At 42.9% G+C, this 21,511-nt stretch overlaps 1 protein-coding gene across 10 annotated transcripts in view; it reads left to right on the top strand.

The window, feature by feature from the left end:
- The window catches only part of MYO6 (myosin VI), a 188,087-nt gene that overhangs the window by 136,020 nt on the left and 30,556 nt on the right, over positions 1 to 21,511 (top strand). For all 10 annotated transcript variants that reach the window (XM_075597977.1, XM_075597986.1, XM_075597984.1 and 7 more), the window contains exons 21-28: positions 8,825 to 8,955; positions 9,125 to 9,202; positions 11,807 to 11,936; positions 12,899 to 12,989; positions 13,539 to 13,689; positions 16,488 to 16,696; positions 17,606 to 17,684; positions 19,273 to 19,433. In XM_075597977.1, the coding sequence (XP_075454092.1) occupies positions 8,825 to 8,955; positions 9,125 to 9,202; positions 11,807 to 11,936; positions 12,899 to 12,989; positions 13,539 to 13,689; positions 16,488 to 16,696; positions 17,606 to 17,684; positions 19,273 to 19,433 (1,030 nt within the window). The remainder of the gene's footprint in view (positions 1 to 8,824; positions 8,956 to 9,124; positions 9,203 to 11,806; positions 11,937 to 12,898; positions 12,990 to 13,538; positions 13,690 to 16,487; positions 16,697 to 17,605; positions 17,685 to 19,272; positions 19,434 to 21,511) is intronic.

Genomic DNA, 21,511 nt, shown 5'->3' with positions numbered 1-21,511 from the left:
GACGACAAAGTAAATTTACTTTTCGACCCCTGACCTTACACCTGCTGTTACAGACCAAAGTTTCTGAATGTCTCTCTGCTATATCATCCTGGATGGCCCTCCGCCGACTTAAACTTGGCAAAAACAGAGCTCCTCATACTTCGTCCCAAACCTGGCCCCACTATCTCCTTCCACATTACTGTTGGAAGTTCAGTTAAACACCCAGAAACGCAAGCACGCTGCCTTGGGGTCACACTCGACTCCTCTCTCACATTCAAAACGTATCTAAAACCTGTCGCTTTCCCCCCCCGCAATATAACAAAGGTACGCCCTTTCCTCTGATGCTCGACTGCTAAAACTCTGATAAAAGCCCTCATTCTCTCCCCTCTTGATTACTGTAAACTCCCGCTGTCCGGCCTTCCTGCCTATCACCTATCTCCCCTACAATCTATCCTAAACGCTGCTGCCAGAGTCACTTTACCCTTTTCTAAATCTGTCTTCCCATCAAATCCCGTATAACACATTCAATTCTCCTCACTTTTAAAGCTTTACACTCTTCTGCCCCTCCTTACATCTCAGACCTAATGTCTCACTATTCACCATTCCCGACTCTTGCATTTCACTCAAGGATGTCTTCTCTCTACCCCCTTTGTATCTAAAGCCTTCTCCCGCCTTAAACCTTTCTCACTGACTGCTCCACACCTCTGGAAAGCCCTTCCCCTCAATATCCGACTAGCACCCTCTCTATCCTCATTTAAGACCCACCTTAAAACACACCTGCTTAACGAAGCATATGAGTAGCTACGGGGCAAACACTATACACCTGATACATAAAGCTTGGTCCCTTGCAGATGCACTTACCAGTATGCCCTCCTACTGTATCTGTATGTTCCTCCTACCAAATAGATTGTAAGCTCTTGGGAGCAGGGACTTCTTTTTCTAAATGTAACTTTTATGTCTGAAGCACTTATTCCCATGATCTGTACTTGTATTATTATTTTTTTTGTATGATTGTCATGTGTATTACTGCTGTGAAGCTCTATGTACATTAATGGTGCTATATAAATAAAGACATACATACATAGTTCACGGCTATAGGGCCACATGTTGTATATTGATAAGGGAAGGGAGATGGGTGCTCCAAAGTCAGTGGGAATTCCAGAATATCCACAATATAAATCTTCAATAATGAACAGGACTGGTAAACGGACTCAGACATGGAGTGGGTTAACTGTGATATGTGAGTGACCCATAAACACATAAGTCGCCTGAAGGGGACCAACCATCGCACCTACAAAGTACTCAAGTGGCCCCTCATTGGAGACAAACAGTGCTAAAATGTACTCAACTATGATAATCACACATAACTAATAAAGAACTCTTACCTACTCCATCTGTAGAACCGGATCCGTTATAGTCCTTTCCAGGGGCGTGCAGATCCAAATGTAACAGTCCAGTGAGAAGAAAAGCAAAAAAATGCACTGCCAGGGAACTAGGTGGTGTTAAAATAAAAGTCTATTTATTCAGTATATCTTCACAAACAACATACCCCCCAAGGGGTGAAACAGTACCTCCTTCGCGTTTCGGACCATGGGGGTCCTTTATCAAGGAGTATGGGGGATAACAGTAAGGGGACTCCTTTATATACACCTCTAAATGAGCAATCTCTCCTTTACATTGGCGCCAAAACTGGGTGCGCGCCGCCGTGACGTCACGAGTGCGCGCCACTAGTGCTGTGTCTCGGAGTGAACCGATCCCCCCTTAAATAGGCTTCCCTCTCCCACCCGCTTTCCCTTTCTCCCTCCCTCTCCCACCCGCTTTCCTCTCTCCTTTCCTCTCCCACCCGCTTTCCTCTCTCCCTCCCTCTCCACCCGCTTTCCCTCTCTCCCTCCCTCTCCCACCCGCTTTCCCTCTCTCCCACCCGCTTTCCTCTCTCCCTCCCTCTCCCACCCGCTTTCCCTCTCTCCCTCCCTCTCCCCCTCCCTCTCCCACCCGCTTTCCTCTCTCCCTCCCTCTCCCACCCGCTTTCCCTTTCTCCCTCCCTCTCCCACCCGCTTTCCTCTCTCCTTTCCTCTCCCACCCGCTTTCCTCTCTCCCTCCCTCTCCCACCCGCTTTCCCTCTCTCCCTCCCTCTCCCACCCGCTTTCCCTCTCTCCCACCCGCTTTCCTCTCTCCCTCCCTCTCCACCCGCTTTCCCTCTCTCCCACCCGCTTTCCCTCTCTCCCACCCGCTTTCCTCTCTCCTCCCTCTCCCACACGCTTTCCCTCTCTCCCTCCCTCTCCCCTCCCTCTCCCACCCGCTTTCCCTCCCCCCTCCCTCTCCCACCCGCTTTCCCTCTCTTCCTCCCTCTCCCACCCGCTTTCCCCTCTCCCTCCCCCACCCGCTTTCCCTCTCTCCCCCACCCCGCTTTTCCTCTCTCCCTCCCTCTCCCACCCGCATTCCCTCTCTCCCTCCCTCTCCCACCCGCTTTCCCTCTCTCCCACCCGCTTTCCCTCTCTCCCACCCGCTTTCCTCTCTCCCTCCCTCTCCACCCGCTTTCCCTCCCTCTCTCCCTCCCGCTTTCCCTCTCTCCCTCCCGCTTTCCCTCTCTCCCAACCGCTTTCCTTCTCTCCCAGCCGCTTTCCTCTCTCCCTCCCTCTCCCTCCCGCTTTCCCTCCCTCTCCCTCCCGCTTTCTCTCTCCCTCCCGCTTTCTCTCTCCCTTCCTCTCCCACCTGCTTTCCCTCTCTCCCTCCCTCTCCCATCCCTCACCCTCCCGCTTTCCCTCTCTCCCTCCCACTTTCCCTCTCTCCCTCCCGCTTTCCTCTCTCCCTCCCGCTTCCTCCCTCCCGCTTTCCCTCTCTCCCTCCCTCTCCCACCCGCTTTCCCTCTCTCCCTCCCTCTCCCTCCCTCTCCCTCCCGCCCTCCCTCTCTCCCTCCCTCTCTCCTCCCGCTTTCCCTCTCTCCCTCCCGCTTTCCCTCTCTCCCTCCCGCTTTCCTCTCTCTCCCTCCCGCTTTCCCTCCCTCTCCCTTCCGCTTTCCCTCTCTCTCCCTTCCGCCTTCCCTCCCTCTCGCTTCCGCTTTCCCTCTCTCCCTCCCTCCCGCTTTCCCTCTCTCCTCCCGCTTTCCCTCTCTCCTCCCGCTTTCCCTCTCTCCCTCCCTCTCCCTCCCGCTTTCCCTCTCTCCATCCCGCTTTCCCTATCTCCCTCCCGCTTTCCCTCTCTCCCTCCCTCTCCCACCCGCTTTCCCTCTCTTCCTCCCTCTCCCACCTGTGGAAGTTTTGCAAACTCTTGAGGATCACAATATCACGACGTGGTGTCAGAATGCCACCATTCCTCCAGCGCAAGCAGATGGCCCTGAAGTACAGAAGTTATGAAGTATTTTGAAAGTCTCTGCTCATAATGAGCACTGTGGATAATATGGCTACATGCTTGCATATAAAAATGGCATTTCCACTTTATTAAATTAAACTGCCTGTAGCTGATTAAAGGAAAAGGCCTATACTTTAAAGTGCGGTGCACACACTTTTTGTTGTTGTTAATGTCATCGTTTAATATTCCTCATACTGTATGACGCGATTTATTCTGGTTTTATAGTATTCGTTTTACCATATGCATATTGTTTTGTGGTGGTATTAAATTGCTGGCATTTCATTACATACTGTAGGAACAAAGTTTTATTGCATATTGATTTAATGCACATCATAGTATGGGATCTACTGTAAGGAGAAAAACTGAAAACATTCATTCATGATTTTTAAGAGTGATTTGCATTCCTGTATTCCTGACCACTTTCACACACCACACGCACACACCACACACACATCCTGTTGTTAATCTTTAATCCCTCGTAGGCGGCTTTAGCACTCAAACAACCTATTCAATGTACTGAGAAGTGAGTGAATACACAATTAAGGATGCATCAATTTCAATAAATTGAATTTACTGCACAATTAGTGATGCAGCCACTTTTATTCAAATGAATGGTATCTGATGCATCGTTCACTGTGTTACCCCACTTTTTACTATATTGAATAGGGATCAAAGACTTCAAAAATACCTTTGACTACAAAGAAAGGAGCCTTCCTTTGCCAAGTGTAGGTACATAATGCTAAGCATGTCTACTTAGAATTACAGCCACTCTGTGTATACTTTGCATCCCGACTCACTGTCACAGTCTCTCCATAGGATTTGTTTCAGTTTAGTTAAGCTGCAGATGAGGGGATGACATCAAAGAAATAATTCTTGAGCCCCAGGCAATTCATTTCCATGCTTTTCACCTGCATTTGAATTTAAGCTTCATAGCAAAGTAATTTATGTAGATGTTTCGATTTTTAAGCTTACTAGGGATATTCTTTTGATGTCATGATCATACTCCGTCATTGCGGTTTACAGATTGTTATAATTCAAATACTGTTTATACTGTAGATCTCATGTTCTTGTGATTTTTTTTCCCTCCCTTTTTGGGCTTGTTTTGATCAAAGAGACCATCTTAAATCCTGAGTACTTTACTGTACTATTGTGATGCGTTATGCAACCATAAAGTAGCTGGTACAGAAAGTTTGTTGTATACCGTACGTAAAGCTATAATGCAGATATATTTACGTTGTGGGTGCGCGAGAACAATGTAGAGACCTCTAATCTCGTCTAAATAAACTATAGAACACACCAGGTGTTCCCAGCACTCCAAATGAAATAAGAAGGCTAATAAAGCTCAGAATTCACAAAAAAAAAGACATACTACAACCATATGCAAATACAAAACAGGTGGTAAATGAGATGCAGGTATAGAACCTGAAAGGGAGGAGGGGTGGTGAGGGAAGGGGGGTTGATATCACTGATGAAGTGAAGGTGGGGTAGAAAAAGTCCATAATGGGAGAATATCTGTGCAGGAAGATGTGGGGGGCAATGTTTCGGGGTGTTATACCCCTTCTACAGGCCCATTCCCATAGCCTCCACAGAGTACTTGTAACGCTGTGCTGCCACCAGACCAGTCCCCAGTACTGAGGTGGAAGGGAGTATACCACACACCCAGCAGTGAGGGCGTGCCCGGGTCTGGTGAGAGAAGGATGGTTAGATACTTTCAGAGTCCTGGGCGCCAGAGGTCCGAGTGTCAAGGGAAAGAGAGAAGTCGTAGTCCGTAGCCAAGTCCATAGGTCACGTAGTCAGAGAGAAGCCGGGGTCCAAATCCAGAGGGGGTACGCAGACGAGCCGGATCAGAACACGAACTGAAACATAGAAGAGAGCCAGGCACAGAACTCCGAACAGCACAAGGCTGCTAGAAGTTATGCAGAGCGAGGAAGGACTGGGGTAATAAGAGCGACTGACCAATGGAGGCAGAGGAGGGGCGGAGGTGCGTCCGGGCTGTTTCAGAGAGAGGCTATGGGGCAGAGGAGGTGGACGCCAGGTATGTGGCTGGGATGTGAGGCGTTCCGCGTTAGGTGGGAGGCGGGGCCACCCGTGCGGGGCTGAGAGATAGAAGCTGGGTGCACGCGTGCCATGTAAGCCCTGCGTGCGCGACATGGAGGCGCGGCAGTGTGTGCCACCGGGAGCGGAGACTCGATGGGGAAATGTAGGGGAGGGAGTCCGTCCAGGTAGGGAGGGGACACGCCACAGGGGACGTGTCCCCCGTTTCCTTACAGTACTTTAAATATATCCTAAAATTTTTTTATTGACAGAGATCAGCATTTGCCCTTGAATAAAGCTACCCAATGTCACGGTCTGCACAGGTCTTTAGAAAGTAGTCAATATTAATGAGACGGCATTAAAGGATAGTTAAAATCACCAAATTTATATATTACTAGCTGAGAGACCCGGCGTTGCCCGGGATGTGAACCGTGAATAAGTATGTGTAAATGTTGTATTGTAAACTTGTAATGTCATGTGAATGTTATGTAAGTTTGTAGAAAAGTGTATTTGTAAAACAACAACAGTAGAAAGCACATGTATATGAGGGGGTGGTTAATGCTGTGTGTGTTGCGATGGTGTGTGTTTAGGCCTCCGGAGGAGTTGCGTGCGGTGTCCGTTGGCGCGGTGAGGAGCAGACTGCGATGTGGGCTCGGGCGGAGGGCGGGGGGGGGGGGGTTAATGCTGTGTGTGTGTTTTGGCCTCTGGAGGAGTTGCGTGCGGTGTCCGTTGGCGCGGTGAGGAGCAGACAGTGATGTGGTCTTGGGGGGGGGGGGGGTTGGTTAATGCTGTGTGTGTGTTGCGATGGTGTGTGTGTGTTTTGGCCTCCGGAGGAGTTGTGTGCGGTGTCCGTTGGCGCGGTGAGGAGCAGACAGTGATGTGGTCTTGGGGGGGGGGGGGGGTTGGTTAATGCTGTGTGTGTGTTGCGATGGTGTGTGTGTGTTTTGGCCTCCGGAGGAGTTGCGTGCGGTGTCTGTTGGCGCGGTGAGGAGCAGAGTGCGATGTGGGCTGGGGGGGGTTAATGGTGTGTGTGTGTTGCGGCCTCCGGGGGAGTTGCGTGCGGTGTCCGTTGGCGCGGTGAGGAGCAGACTGATGTGGGCTGGGGGGGAGGGGTTATTGGTGTGTGTGTGTTTGTGTGAGGTGATCGTGCGGTGTTGTGTGAGGGTGTGCAGTGGTGAAAGCAATATTTATTTAGGTAAGAGTGTGTACCTGATTCTGCAGTTCTTTTCGTGGTAGCAGGCGGTGAGGGTTTTCTGTGTTGAGAGTTGTGAAGCGTGGTCCCAGAGCAGTGAGGGTTAGGTGCAAATGTCTCAGAGCAGTGAGGGTTAGGTGCTGCGAAGCTCTCTCAGAGCAGTGAGGGTTAGGTGCAAATGTAGCTCTCTCAGAGCAGTGAGGGTTAGGTGCTGCGAAGCGTTCCCAAAGCTCAGTGAGGGGTGGGAGAGTGTGGCAGTGGTGTAGCTGAGTGATGTGTGTGATAGTGTGGCAGTGCAGACCAATGAGAGGTGTGCGGGGGCGGGCCGCAGCATGGCCTGAGCTGGAGTGACAGGCCAAAGGTGCAATGCGATTGTCCCTAGGGACACAGGAGATGCAGACAGGCATACAGGCATACCCCGCTTTAAGGACACTCACTTTAAGTACACTTGCGAGTAAGTACATATCGCCAAATAGGCAAACGGCAGCTCACGCATGCGCCTGTCATCACGTCCTGAACAGCAATACCTGTACCGAAGCTGTGCGCAAGCGGGGAGACTATAGAGCCTTTTACAAATGCGTTATTTACATCAGTTAAACACGTATATAACGATTGCAGTACAGTACATGCATCGATAAGTGGGGAAAAGGCAGTGCTTCACTTTAAGTACATTTTCGCTTTACATACATGCTCCGGTCCCATTGCGTACGTTAATGCAGGGTATGCCTGTACAGTGCTTTCACAAATATAGTATAAGATCTTACAAAAAAGGTATCACAGGATTTTTGTTAAAGCGGCCTCATACGTCAATATTTTCTATTTCTCTGGCTTCCACAAATCTTAAATAGAAATATAATGTAAAGAAGCTGTGATCTTTTTCGTGTGCTGACATATAATTGATTATTTGATATACGACATATCTTTTCCCCATAGAACCTATTGTCTTCCATAGATATTACTGGTGTTAGGAGCAAAACTTACTTCCAAATGAATAAGACTTGATACCCAATCTTAATGGTAACCAGATGAAACACGAGGAAGGGATCACTGAAATGTATATTACTTATTCTGTATTGGAATAAAGCTAGTTAAAAACAATAATTTGAGCACCAAGATAGCGGTCAAGCTATCCATTCAAAGTAAAATATCAAGAGCAGTGTTGCTTTAAGTGCATATTTTGCATTGCTAGTGTATTTGGTTAGGTGAAGAATATGTTGTTTCCAGGTAGGACCAAACTTCAGAAAATGATTAAGTATACTTCATGCTCTCCTGTCTTCTTAAAATGTACAGGCAGTCCTCGGTTATCCAATGGAATCCATTCTGGAAGTAGTGTTGGATAGTGAAACCATTGTAAAGTGAATCCCATGTTAATCAGCGGCGGTGAGCGTTGGCATTGATAACGCATTCCGGCGTCGAAAAACGGCCCTTTGGGTTACATTGTAAAGCGTTGGATATGCCATTCGTTGTAAAGTGAAACGTTGGGTAACGAGGACTACCTGTATTTATTATTTTTTTAAACCTGTTTTATCACTTGGATTACACACCTCATTATTAAAATACTAGTAAATGTAGGTTTTCCAGGACTATTGATGATAATTATTTTCTGGACTATTAAAAATGGCCACTGTTTTTAACTCGGCCCCAATCACTGCATTATTTTTTTCCACAGTTAAATAGGAGTCCTAAGTACCCACTGAGAGCACAAGGCATTGTAATTGTTGTGCTATTTGTTGTTCTTTTGTTCAGTGGCAAAAGTTGGACACTTCTTTGTATTTTAAATTTGTTAGTGGTCCATCTACAGTATATTTAGATTTAGGACAACTATGAAGGATAAAAAGATCTGGTGAGCAAGAAAGATAAAGAGAAAAGTCAAAGATGTTTGGGGTCCACAGTAATAATTGCTATATTACAACAGCTGTCTTTACTGATCAACATATTTTTTTCTCCATTTTATATTTTTACTTCGAGATCTTTTCCCCTTTTTCAATGGTTTTTATTTTAATTGTAGCATCAGATGTAAGCATTTCAAATATTAAGTGTCGGGGAGGTTAAAATAGAGCTCGCCCCATAGCCTAGTGCAATCTACATGCTACCACAGTGATCTCAGAAGCTAGAGGAAAGCATGAAACAAAATCAGGACATGCTCCGGGAGCAGGATACAAACATTTGATACATTTCTGTGAGGGGAATGTGGGTTTAAACACCAAGAAGGCTCTTCTGGTTACTGTACAGTGATGGATAAATTGCAGGCGTGTTTCCTTGGTTTTGTAGGCATGGTGTCAGTTTTGGACTTGATGCAGGGCGGGTTCCCATCCCGGGCTTCATTCCATGAACTCTACAACATGTACAAGAAATACATGCCAGCTAAGATGTCTCGTTTGGACCCAAGACTTTTCTGCAAGGTATTTCTCGTCGTGCGCAGTAGTTTTAATTGTACCAAAGATCCTTTTTTCTGCCGTGTAAAACCATCCACTAAAACTGTTCAGCCTTTAATAATTTATTGGGCGCTTTGAAGACTGTTTTTAAGGGTTATAAATTCAAGCCTATTAACGTGCTTCCTTTATGTTACAGGCTCTGTTCAAAGCCTTGGGCTTAAATGAAAATGATTACAAATTTGGTTTAACTAAGGTGTTTTTCAGGCCGGGCAAGGTAAGTGTCTACTTTTTTATTTTAAATATTAAAATGGATAATTCTAGAATACGGATACTGTCATTTAAACCCGTATGATGATTTATTCAAATTGTGATGTTAACCTTTCCTTTAATGTGCAAATTGTTCTCCTTTTACCCGTGGATATATTTTACATATATTTTGTAAATGAAAGGCATTATTAGTGTGTGTGACTTATATTGTGTCCTCCACCACTGTCAGATTGTATTTCCTACCTACCTACCTTAGGGATAATAGCATGCATTCTAATAATAAGCACACACTGTTCTGTTTCAGAGCTCAGCTATTTCAGAAGACTGTATTGTCAGATTTAAACCATTGAATACATAGTGCAGGGGTGGATAACGCCAGTCCTCAAGGGCCAGGTATTGGGGATATCCCTGCTTCAGCACAGGTGGCTCAGTTGAAGACTGAAGCAGGGATAACCTTAAAACCTGACCCGTTGATGGCCCTTGAGAACTGGAGTTAGCCACCCCTGACACAAGGGGTTTAAAATACAAGATTGCGTTTGCAATATTGTGGATGGCCTAATTCACAGGCCCCTTATTCAATATGGTGAGAAGTTGGGCAACACACAGTTAATGATGCTGCAATGACTAGAATGGAAAGTAATGCATCATTAATCACGTTACCATTCGTCTCACTATTATTTAAATAGGAGCCACAGAGCCATCAGAAAATCAACAGAAGTGTTTAAATAACGTTAATAAACAAAGTGCGGTATTGTTTAGTATTGGCCATTCAGATCTGTAGCTGATCCTCTGTAGTAAGAGATACTAACAAATATTTACGAAGCAGCCATCTGCCATAAAACACCTTCCATTCCATTCACTTGGGTGTCTTATGGCAGAAGACTGCATCTAAACCTGGCCCCATGTGTTTTACTGAAGGGCCTCGGCAAGTTTTTGCAGGCTTTCTGCCTAAATCTGGTTATTAGGAAGGTGTTAAGCAGAAGCAGACAAATCAATTGCTCACAGTGCAAGGTAATCTCAAAGCCTTAGTACACACTGCCTTTTTGCCCTTGACTTTTTATTGAAAACGTGGACTTTGTCTTTTTTTATTCAGGTTTTATCAAAGATGCAGTCTCAATTATTAAGTATTTGAACATAAAAAATAAATAATAAAGCATTTCTGTATTTGGCACTTTGTTGGTATAATTTAGATTTATTCTAAGATATCAGAGTGAAACAGCAAAACAGTTCTTTTCTGTAAGACAAATCGCCAGCCAAACTATACCACAAAGTACAAACAGATCTACACATGTGGCCAAAGTTACCGCACCCGCTGGCGCCTTATGGTGGGATAGTCTAGCGTGCTGTAGCCTAAAAAGAGAAAATAGTATCTTTGTAAACAACTTGTCATATATTTTTTGTGAATACTGTAGACAGATAATATATTACAAATGATAACTGGGGGTAGTTGCTGGATACCTGCGAGTGGTGAGAGTAGAGTGTTGCACTCAGTACGTTTGTTCCGTGCTGATGTAAATGGTAGAGACAAATCAGGCTTTTCATGAAACCGACTAACCTCTCTATAGAAACCCTATTTACAGGACCGCATATCTCTGTGCCACACACAAAACTTGGTCTATGTGGGCCTCGCCAATCCCACAATGAGATCTAAGTAATGATGCCAATTATATGCACCAATGGCCAGACAGTCCCATGTTCCAAATGGAAATTGGAATTTGCAATTTTACATTAATACACAGATTGGGGTTTTACACTAAATTAAAGGTGCAATACCATGTACCTGACCAGAAAACAGAATTTTGATTAAAAAAAAAAAAAAATGTACAGTATCTGTACGTTTAACTCCTCACTGTTGCACCGGGCGCGCCATCATACAGGACCACTGTAGCTTCAAACTACATTTAAGTTCTACAGTCCCACCTTGTATCTATGATCCCAAAACCTTCAACTCATAAACGTCCCCAGATTCAAACGCACTAGAAGAGCTGGTCGTGCCCCTTAGGGACAGGGAGCCAGGGAACTGAATGCCCTCCCCATATTCATCAGAAACATCAAAGACCGTCCCACTTTCAGACAACAGCTCAAGACTTGGCTCTTTGAAATTGCTTTTCTGAACCCCAATTGACTCTTGGCTCCATCTTTTGGCGTTTTTTAAACACGTGTAGGAGCAGGGTTCGTGTCGTACAACACGTTGAGATGGATAGATCTGGCTTCTTTAAACACATCTTACAATGCTAATAGCAAACATTTGGCTGCTTTCATTTAAAGAAAATAATTACAACCTGAATTTCTTGGAAGTCTTGATTAATTAGTTTTTGCTTTACCTACTCCGTCCTTATCAGCGAACCAATAATGCTGTGGGGAGAGGGGACTCTGCTGTACAGGCATTAGGTGATCATACAGGGACATCACACAAGCGGGAGCAGCCAGAAGAAATCAAACCCCTCCCAACTCTACCTATAAATAAACAATAAAACAATACTTCTAGGTGTCAGATTTAGGTGCAAAAAAAAGACACAAATCACCCAGATGAGGCCCCTTAAACATGTCACTTGGCATGCAGTCTGTCGGTTCATACTGTAGTCATGTCAACGTATATTTTTCTTTTCAGTTTGCAGAATTTGATCAGATCATGAAGTCTGATCCAGATCACTTAGCCGAGCTGATTAAGCGCGTCAATCACTGGCTTATCTGCAGTCGCTGGAAAAAGGTCCAGTGGTGCGCGCTTTCAGTCATAAAATGTAAGTAGATTATTTCGTTTGGAAGCATAAAATGCATATTCACTCAAAAGGACTCTGATTTATATTACCTATACCTTTTATATTACCTATATTACCTATACCATTGTAAAATAAAGAAACCAAAAGGAATGCCGGGGTTTGCATTCAACTACTGTACTTTAAGTTTTTTTTTGCACATCGTACAAATAAGCTGCATTCTATGTGAACATTTTGAATGAGGAAAATAAAGTCCAGTATTTGAACAGGTTCTGCTATCTGATTCGTTAAACTAGAAACCTGCGCCATCCAGATTAAATCCTTTTTTAGGGAAGGTCATGAAAAAACGGCTTTTGTGCATCATTGTTCTGAAGCATAATGGTCCCTCATTCAATTAGGACTGTCAAATTGCAGAAAGTAAGCAATGTCGGTGTTCGGCTTTTTTCTTGACCCGTAATGTCACATCTGAAGCAGTGAATGATGTGACCTCGAAAGCGCACATACCATATGAACAACAAATAATATTGATGTTGATTTAACATTTTTTTTATAATAACGTTTGCTTTTTATATACAGCTGACAGCGTTACACTCCTCTGTACATGGAATTTTGCAGGCACAGAGTCCCTGCCCCACAGAGCTCACAATCTAAGTTTGGGGTCAGTGGCACAGATGGATAATGTGACTTGCTGGGATTTAGCCCGTTGTTACTTGCCTCCAGCGACTGAGGGGTTATTTCACCAAAAACATTTGACTTGAATGGGGATTTGCGAACGGCCACTTCGGAGTTCATTTAATTAGCCCCTATCTTCCATTGCTGCAGGAATGAAATCCTACCTGGCAAATGTTAAACAATATACTTATTGTTTAAAATGAATGAACACACCATTCAGAGGTGCACAGCATTATTTCGATTGTTTGTGTTAGATATGAATTGCATTTTATTGAATGCCAATTCTAATAAAATCTTAATACTCTCTCTTTCAGTAACACACAAAATTGAATACCGGGCTTGTGCTTGCATTAAAATGCAGAAGACTGTTCGAATGTGGCTGTGCCGAAGGAAACACAAACCACGGTATGAACGGAACGTGTATATAAAATGAGAACAATCTCTTTATATGTTGACCACAATAATTCCTGTGGTGCTAAAGAATCATATGTGCAGTCTTATGTTAGAGAGCATTATACAGATCTGGAAAGGAGTAGTGTTCTGAAAGAGTAGACCTACTACAGTATACATATGTACAGTGACACAACCAGCACAGAAGTCTATATTGAGCCATTGATACACATCTGGCAGACTGAATTATAGGTCACACGTACAAACCTATAACAACAATCATTTTTATTTTACTTTTTAGCAACTACTTTTATTTCAACAGTTGCCTCTCCTTTTATACTGTAAGCACTACATCGGTAATGGCTTTATTTCTTAGAGCATGCAGTAATGTCAACTGTTTCCCCTTAATAGTTATTACAGTTAAATAAAAAAAATATACATTAAAAAAATATATATGAAAATGGAGTGCTACATATTTTAAACACTACTCTGTCTATACAAAAGTATGTTCTAGTAGCACTGCGTATATATTGAAATCTCGGCCTTTCTCTTGTCTTTATATAGCATTGATGGCATGGTGAAGGTGCGAACACTGAAAAACAGACTGGATAAATTTAATGAAGTTGTCGGTGCCCTAAAAGAAGGGAAACCAGAAATGAGCAAGCAAGTGAAGGACCTGGAGTTTTCCATTGATGCCCTCTTGTCTAAGATAAAGGTACGTTCTATACATCATATTAACAGCTTAAGTATATTAATTAGCCAAGGTGTATCCTGTACACTATAAATGTCATCATGTAAAATAGAAGTAGGAAGTAAAGTGTTTTTCATGAGATCTGCTTCAGATGTTCTGGCAAGTTACTGGTAGTCTGTAATTGCTGTGCAGAAAATATATCAATTTCAACAAAGGTCATAAAACCTTCATAACAAGTGAAATGCTCACTGTGCTGGAGTGACTCGTGTTGGTGAGGGTCAGTGGGAAATCTTGCCCCGCTGCTGCAATTTCTGTATGTATTTGGCTCAGAAGTGTAGATCTCAAGTCCCCACTGATCCCTGTGTCAAAGGTATTAAGGGAAATGAAATTCTGTTCTCCTGCAAGTCTTGGTATTACAGATGGAAGCATTTATATTTAATGATCCATTGAAGTGATGGAGGAGCTTGTTCTCTATTGCCTTGCAAAGCCTTCCAGTATGGATGGAGTTAAGTAGACATGAAGTGAAGAGTTCAGCCAAAGGCAGAGTGCAGAAGGGAGTTTGTCCAGTGTGGAATATTAGCAAGGGAACCTGGACCTTATTGCCCATCAGTAACTGCAGCGGTGGATATTTATATCCTGTGATGTCCGCCAGTTTGTGCTGTCATTGTTACCGTTTGTATTGACACGTTTAATTTGGTTATAAGAATAGCTTCCGCAAAGTGGCAGCACCTAACACACATCGTACATCCTTCAGCAGAAAGGAAGTTTTGGTCTGTTGCTCATCCTCAGAATGTGTGTTCCATGATTATAGATAAGGCATATGTTACTAATTGGTGGATAGCAATTGGTATGATTCTTACCAGTAGCTAGAAAAATGTGTATGATTCCAGCGTGTGTGCTTCTGAATTCTGGTAATGTATTGCTGAAGCACATCTCCTGTGCCAGAAGAGGATTTATTACATTTAAGGCACAGCTATCCCTTACACAGCTGCAAGCAAAACTGCTGCCAGATCCGTTCAACAGCTGTGCTTGTTTTCCACATCTGAAATGAAGCAACATTAATACTGACTGCATACATGCAAATTGTTATAATGCAGCTATCTAATTGCTAATGAGTTTAGTCTCATTCATACCCCATCAAAGTAGAAATACATCTTTGGACTCCTTTCCCACCAAGGTTAATGCGGTCACTCTTGTTTAGAGTACTTGCTATCATTGTATTCACTTAAATACTACCTCGCTGAGAGAGGCAGTCCCGTGCCTGCTGCATGATTCAATTAACACTTTGTTCATGAAACCTCATATGTATCCTCTGTCTTGTACAGAAGTTGCAATCTTTTATCTTTACGCTGTATTTGTATATATTTTAATAACTTTTTAAATAGCGATAGTGTATCTTAAAACAGCAATACTACTTTCCAACTTTATTTTTCTTATTTGTATATCTAAAGCATGTGACAATGTATAATTCTACATTCTTAAATAATCTGTCTGTCGTTTGGCGCTCCTGTTATAAATTTGTCAAAATCCTGATTGTGTGACTAACATAATGGCTGCTTCAGTCTGTGTAAGGCTACGGCCCCAGTGCTCCCTGCAGCTGAGATCTGCAGTCTGTAGGGGAGCAACGGGATGCGCGAGGGGGCACGGCCATGATGGGAAGCTCGCCATGGCGGGGCATATCTGCCCTTCCATTGGCTGGCCGCCGAACACATGACCGTGTCGGGGCATGGGAAGACAAAATTCTTGTCTTCCCTGCCAGCATACGCGTCACAGTGCTTTGCGCGCCCACACGCATACGGCCACTGGGGTCTGCCCTATAGAGGGCTGTGCTGTGTGGCGCGCGCCGCTGCGGCCACTAGAGGCCTAACTCGGCAGCTACAATGTATCCATGTATTAGTAAGGTAACATCTTTTGTTACAGTTTACTCAAACTGCTGAGAATATTGGCAACAAATTATCCCAAACAGGGAAGTGTTGCAAATATCTTGCACTGCTTGGGAAGTGAGCTAAAACCTGCCAAAGAAATCAAAGGCTCTAATACAGAACGAATTAATTTATTTAAGAAAAAGAAACATGAGATTTCACGTTTTGCTGCTTTTAAAGCTACCTTTAAAATGGTGAAGTTTCTTCCCGAACCTTTCTTCTCACACTTTATTTTGATCATTCAATTAGCAACAGACGTTTTGAAAGCTGGAATAAACATATACCCAGGCATTTCATTCTAAAGTAGTCTGTGTAAATGACTGAGCCACTGATTGAGCCACCTGTGCTGAAGCAGGGATAGCCTTAAAACTGGACCTGTTGGTGGCCCTCGAGGAGTGGAGTTTACCACCCCTGGTTTAAAGTGCAACTTGCATTGCTCAGACAGGAAGACCATTAGGCTACTGTGCCCTGATCTGTTTCGTCAGATTAGATGAAAGCCTACCTTTCATAGTTACATGAACTGTCCTTGCTACTGTCCAGTTGAAGCAGTTACAGGTAAATCAGCAGTTGGCTTTTGTTTTGTTGGATGACGGGATTTTGGAAACCATTTTTGCAAGTCGGCTGTGAAGCAGCAAACTATTGATAGCTGATTGTGATAAATAAGAGTTACAGTGAACAATGTAGATGGGATCTTAATGAAACACTTAATGATGTTTGAGTTGATGACTGCAGCATATGCTTGGTGGACATGGATGGACAAAATAGTTTGAGTAATCCAACTGAAGACAGATCAATAGTACATCCTTCTATTTTCAGACTGAGCAATGTTGGTGTTTGTGTGTGCAGTGTTATGCATCCGCTGCATGATCACGTCACTAATAATTGTGTGCTATTTACCAGAGTACTATAATGACCCGGGATCAGATTCAGAGAGAATATGAAGCTCTGGTGAAGAGCTCAGGACAGCTACTCAGCGCCCTGCAGAAAAAGAAACAGGAGGAAGAGGAAGCGGAGCGCCTGCGCCGTATTCAGGAAGAGATGGAAAGGGAGAATAAGCGACGTGAGGCAGAAGAAGCCCTCCGTAAAAAAGAAGATAATGACAGGCGACTGTGAGTATTCGCATGAAATAAATGGATGCTTTTTATTGTATAACCATAACTTAAAATGTGTATGGTAAAACCTACTGCCTTGAAAATGGCAAAGCCAGTACAACCAACCTCACACTGATGAGACCCATTAAGGGTGAATCATGTCTGAGAGTGGTTTCTCTGGCTTTGCATCTGATTCCCATGCTGTGCTTAAAAGCTGTGTTAACAGCAAGCATTAGCTTATAAGGGTTCTATGTAAAAAAGGATTGCAGGCAAAAGGTGATACGGTGTGCTTATTTGCATGTAATTTCCAAGAATCCATAGCTGCAGTGGAAGCACTGTATGCTAGGTGGTGGTGGTGGTGAAAGGCAGGGTTGCAGATCTGTCTAAGACATGTGAATGTGCTCACAAGTGAGATAGATATGTATGCACACACATATACACCCGCACACACATGCACACACATGCAGATAGTTAGATACACACATGCAGATGGTTAGATACACACATGCAGATGGTTAGATACACACATACATAGACAGATGGTTAGATACACACATAAATAGACAAATGGTTAGATACACACATACATAGACAGATGGTTAGATACACACATACATAGACAGATGGTTAGATACACACACACACAGACCGTTGGATACACACACACACATAGACCGTTGGATACACACACACATAGACCGTTGGATACACACACACACACACACACTTATATCCAAATCATATTGATTTATAGACCGTTGGATACACACACACATAGACCGTTGGATACACACACACACACACACACTTATATCCAAATCATATTGATTTATAGACCTTTGAATACAGCAGGTTATTTTTTTGTTCATTCATGTACATAATAATATTTGTCCCACTTTTGCATGTTGTCGGGATTTTTTTTTATAGAAAAGCTGAAATGGAAGTAAAAAGAAAAAAGGAGGAAGAAGAGAGGAAAAAAAGGGAAGAAGAAGAAAAACGTATCCAGGTTAGTTTGATTTGGACTCGGCATGAATTGTAATTGGCCTACTGTACATTAGGATATGTCGGCTTTTCCTGTATCCCATTAACATTGTGCTTGAATACCTTCACTTTGCTGCGTCCTCCGGTCCATTGATTATCAATGGACCATTCTTGCTTTTCTAGATATAGTAGAAAAGTAATTTATGAATGCATTGCGTAGGCTTTTTATAATATGCTGGAGTTTTTCCGTCTAAATATACGAGTCTATTTGAGTTAGATTTTTACATTAATGTGTCAATGTCAGAGTGATGTGTTTGATATAAAAGACATCTTCACTAATTATATAAGCAAAGATTTCCCACATTAATCCTCTTCCGACTTCTTCTAGCTGCAATCTTAGAAGCATTTCTCTTTTCATAACTGTTCAAAGCACTCTTCGAAAATGGATAAGGACAAGGAGCGTATATATCTTTTAAGCAGCTTGTTTTTGTGTTACTTAGAGGAAGGTGCATGTCACAATTTTTCCATATAAAATACTGTGTTAATGTTAACATAACACAAAACAATTAAATGGGATACTGTTTCTGTTTCCATTTGTCATGTTTATATAATCATAGCGCTGCTCTCTACATTTCCTCGTAAACAAATGGAGATTCAAGAGCGCACAATGAGACTTGTTACGGAAAATGAAAACCCTGTCATACTGCATGAGACTTGTTTTTGTAACACATCATTTTTGTGTGTGAATAGGCCTACTTCATTTTCATTCGGGTAGTGCTGACAGAGTCCTGTCCTGTGCACTGATCACTGTGCATTTGATGCACATGTTACTTATGCATAAAATAGAACCAGGGTGCTCCGATTTCATTAGAAGCAATGTAGAGTGATTTGTATGGCATTTTCAACCAGATTCAGCATATATTCTGATAGCTGTATTTTTGCTGTATACTACAAAGTGGTATGGGAAAGGAGTAACACCGTTTAATCCAGATTTCTATTCAGAAACAAAATGTCAAGTTTCTTTAGTAATGTGCCTTTTTCACAATGCAAGCAGCATGTCATTGTTTGGTATGGGGCAGATATTGATTAAACCAATTGTAGTGTTAGAGTTCTATGGGCAAGGACATTGCTAATGAGTCTTAATAATATGTGTTTTTTATTTGAGAACTTTAACTCAACGATGGCATTATTTTTTTACTCCACTTTGTACTTAGAAACATAGAAACACAGTACAGGTATTTCCAACCAAGAAGTCCCAGAACTCCAATAAAAAAAAGCTGTAAAATGTATTCAAACATTGCAGTGATACATCAGGATGACAAGTAAACATTATAATAAGAATAATAATTAAAAAAAAAATATATATATATATACACACACAAAAAAAATATATATATATATACACACACACACACGCACGCACTATTTAACACCATAGTTTGCCAGATGCGGCACACCAAAGCACCCTCAAGTGCCATGTAATTGGCAGTAAATGTGTATTAAATATGTATATTTAGTCTCCAGAAGGATGTTTGCGTTGGACTGTGCTGCATTTATTTGTCTGCTATGCACTGCTTAAAGTAAATGGTTGTATGATAATGTGCTGCACACAGGCGGAGGTGGAGGTGCAGCTGGCTATAGACCGGGAAGAGGAGTCGCAGCAGCAGACTATACTTGAACAAGAGCGCAGAGATCGAGAGCTCGCCATGAGAATTGCGCAGAGTGAGGCGGAGCTAATCAATGAGGATTCGCAGCCAGACTCGGCGTTGCGCAGGTATATAGTAACACTGGGTACAGTATGTACTTTTACATTAACAGCATTGGTTCCTCTAGAAAACTCTGCATGACGTTTTATTTTATATTGTCACTTTGTACTGGGTGGAAATACTGCTCTTCCGTTCCAAACCAAAATGTGGCCTTAGAAGTTTAGTCTCTGTACTGTAGCAAGGAATACTTCAGCTTCTGAAAGTGACTTTGTCAAACTATCAGTGCAAGTTGCAGCACTTGGATGTGGAATTATTCCTTTCACATTATACTGAGCCTGCAGCCAGTGTGCTGTGAATACATTAACCGTACAGCATTAACTAGTCTGGATTTCCCAGCGCAGTAATGCTTTATAATCTGTCCTCTCCTTAACCCCCTTATTCCTGGAAAGGGCAGCAAATGCCCGGTTAAACCTCCCAGCACCGAAGGGATTCATTTAGCACAGAGAGGAGTTCTTTGCTAAGTTATATGTTTTCCTTTTCAGTTCCCATTTAAAGTTTTGCGCTCCAGGTTCTTGTGCTGGCTGGTATGTCTTGTAAAATTGCCTTTCCTTGGAATATATACATTTCTTTAAGCTTGGGCAACTGGCTGGCATGACTGTACCTTACACGTCTAACTGGTGTGCAGTCAAGTCCTTGTGTTTGATTCATTTTCTGTACCACAATTTTATTCTCCCGTTGACGATGGCTGTTTCACGCACGCTGCCGCTCCGCAGGGACAAATCGGTTGTGTTTCCTCTTACTCGTCGATGTATATTCCAAAGGAATACTTTGAACCCTGGCATGTTCATAGTATTTCCATGATTGCAATCTTAGTCTGGGGAAATGTTGCTTATTTGCTGCTTTAATTATTCTTTGTACTGCCCTCCGTATTTGAATTGAGACAGAGGTTGCCAACTCCAGTTCTCCAGCCCCCCCCCCCCCCTACCCCAAAAGGTCAGGTTTTCAGAATATCCCTGCTTCAGCTCAGGTGGCTCAATCAGTCAAAGACTGAGCCACCTGTGCTGAAGCAGGGATACCCTGAAATGTTTGGAGGGGTGGGGGTATTGAAGACTGGAGTTGAGTACCTTCTGAAATAAGGTTTGGTTGTGTTAGAAGAAGCTGCACAAGTTCAACAGAACAAGAATCTGTGACCGTTCACGCTAATTATTTTGTTAGAACAATCGCAAACAATATCCACAGTGTTTCATGCTTTAAAAAAAAAAGAGGCAAAAATGCTCAATGGTGTGTACTGTATTTACATGGTGCTTCCTGGTTTGGTTAGTAGGCTTTGTATCCCAAGTAGATTGACCCTGTCTTCATACAGAATTTACAGCAGGATTAATACAAGGTTCACACCAAGACCCGATGTTAACTGCCACTCAAGTCTGTCAGTGTTCTGCAGGATCAGGATACTTTATCCCGCATCAATGAGTCTGCTCCTAATGTGCAACATGAAAATGTCTATTTGTTTGTCATCTATAAAGATAAATCTAGGAGTTCTTAACTTGACATCACACTTTGTCCAATTGGTAAACTTGACATACATTATAAGAAATGGGTACTCCAATCTGACTTTGCAAAGGATTTGTAAGGGAATCTTGCACAGAACCTAAGCTCTCATTTTGAATACCAGAGGCACAGCAGCTTTGCGTTTTCTAGCAAACATAACTTGTGGGGTCTAAAAAGATTAGCAGTTTTCTAAATGCATTTCATGTGAGAGAGAACTAATCTCTTCCCAGAGGATATTAAGCCTAAAACATGTGCATGTTGACAGATGTGGTTTTATCTCAAAACAAAGGCATTGAAATCACAGAAGAAATGTCATGGTTTTTTTCCAATGGATCCATTTCTTTGCAACAATAATCATTCTATGAAATTAAATTTTGGCTGTATTTCTTCGATTATAATACATTTGATCATTTTGCTTGCAAGTTGTTTTCTACAAATATTAAGACAGTTGGTGGGGTGGGGGGGAGAACAGATGTGTTACTTAAAGATAACTGGACTGTGTACCAACTGGATGAAAAATGTGGCCCTAGAATGAAACCCCAAGTACATTCTCTGCCATCTTTTGCAGCCAAGGTCTGTATAGCACAGCTATTGCATT

The sequence above is a fragment of the Ascaphus truei genome, chromosome 4 (assembly GCF_040206685.1).
Source record: "Ascaphus truei isolate aAscTru1 chromosome 4, aAscTru1.hap1, whole genome shotgun sequence".
In the NCBI taxonomy this organism is placed as follows: Eukaryota; Metazoa; Chordata; class Amphibia; order Anura; family Ascaphidae; genus Ascaphus; species Ascaphus truei.
This window is presented reverse-complemented; position numbering and strand designations above follow the sequence as displayed.